General features: G+C 38.7%; 1 protein-coding gene across 1 annotated transcript; it reads right to left on the bottom strand.

Annotated features, from left to right (window-relative positions):
* Positions 1-259: 259 nt before the first annotated feature.
* LOC127255142 (factor Xa inhibitor BuXI-like) lies at positions 260-919 on the bottom strand. The gene has a single exon (XM_051280535.1). It carries the CDS (start codon positions 917-919, stop codon positions 260-262), a length of 660 nt encoding a protein of 219 aa, XP_051136492.1.
* Between the last annotated feature and the right edge of the window lie 482 nt (positions 920-1,401).

The raw sequence follows: 1,401 nt of genomic DNA, 5'->3' as shown, positions 1-1,401 counted from the left end.
TATATCGAATAATAATCTAACAAAAGATGCAAAAGAAAAGGCACAATGAAGAAGACAACGACAGTGATTTATTACACAATCAAACCATACAATTTATGATTTTATTCATGATTATTGTCGATTCTAATTAAGACAGTGAAAGTAAACATACATAGAGCATTCTTATATCACTCAACAACACAGCCTTCAACCTTATTATTCTTATTCTTATTCTTATTATTATTATTAGCATTCGATATATAATCACAGCTTGAGTTCATCACTTGGGCAGCTCAACACCATTTGCTGGATTCTTCTTAACAAACTGGAACGTGTAGGGCAAGTCGTTGGGCTGATTGTTAACCGACAGATGCTGCCGACGGCGCATCCTGTAAAGCCCGAGCTCGCGGCATGGACTCCACCGCGCGCACGATGCAAAGGTGTAGACATTATTTTTCCCAGTCTGCAGAATCTTGAACTCACTCTTTTGTTGATTCCATGTGCCTGCCACAACGTCTTTCTGAACCTCCGGGACAAATTCGACATCCCACAAGGCCTGGCCATCTGGGCAGCCGGTGACTGATTCTGAGAAACTAATTTCGACGCTCTGATTCACATAAACTGTAAATACGATAGGAAGCGGCGACGGCGGCCAGAATGGGCTCTCGAGGAGCGTAGGCCTGACAGCGACCGGGAGACCAATCTGAGTCCGGAACGGCATTTGAATAACTCTGGCGGGGCATCTGAGTTTAGACCCCCAGGGGAGTCCGATTCCACCACGAAAACCTGCTCCGGCGTAAGAGATGTAGTACTCGGTCGAGGAGTTGACCGCATCTCCATCAGAGTCGAGCACCGGTGTGTTATCATCGTCTTGTTGGCCGGAAACTCCATGGATGAGTATGAGGAGTAAAGAGAAGAGAGAAAATAGTTTTATTACCATTTTTAAGATTAGAAGTGAATTGAAGAAGGTTTGGATGTTTGGACGATGAAAATGGCGTATAGCTTTAGGGTTTTTATAGAAGAAACTTGAAGGGTATTTTTGTCTTTTTCTTTTACTTTTATATTCGTCGCATATTTAAATCGTGAGAGGGACTGAGATATTTTAAGTATCACCGATAGCTTAGAACATCTGTTATGGTGAATGACTCTACTGTATTACAATTATTATTTTTTTATCTCTCCTATCTACGTCATAGTCGAATCAATATTCAAGTTACTTCTTTTAACATCAGTTATCATCACCTCCACCGTATTACTTTTATAATTTTATAAATACATAGTAATTATTTAGTTTTATATATTTTTATTGTAGATGTTTACATCCATGTAAATTGAAGATGTTTATTTCCAAGATTATTTTATTTTTGGATTTTAGAATATGTATATTGCAAAAGCTTATTTTCAGTATTTTGTAACATGATT

Source organism: Andrographis paniculata, unplaced genomic scaffold (genome assembly GCF_009805555.1).
Source record: "Andrographis paniculata isolate CXL003 unplaced genomic scaffold, ASM980555v1 Contig53END, whole genome shotgun sequence".
Taxonomy (NCBI): domain Eukaryota; kingdom Viridiplantae; phylum Streptophyta; class Magnoliopsida; order Lamiales; family Acanthaceae; genus Andrographis; species Andrographis paniculata.
Note: the sequence above shows the minus strand (reverse complement) of the source record. Positions and strands in the feature narration are given on the sequence as shown.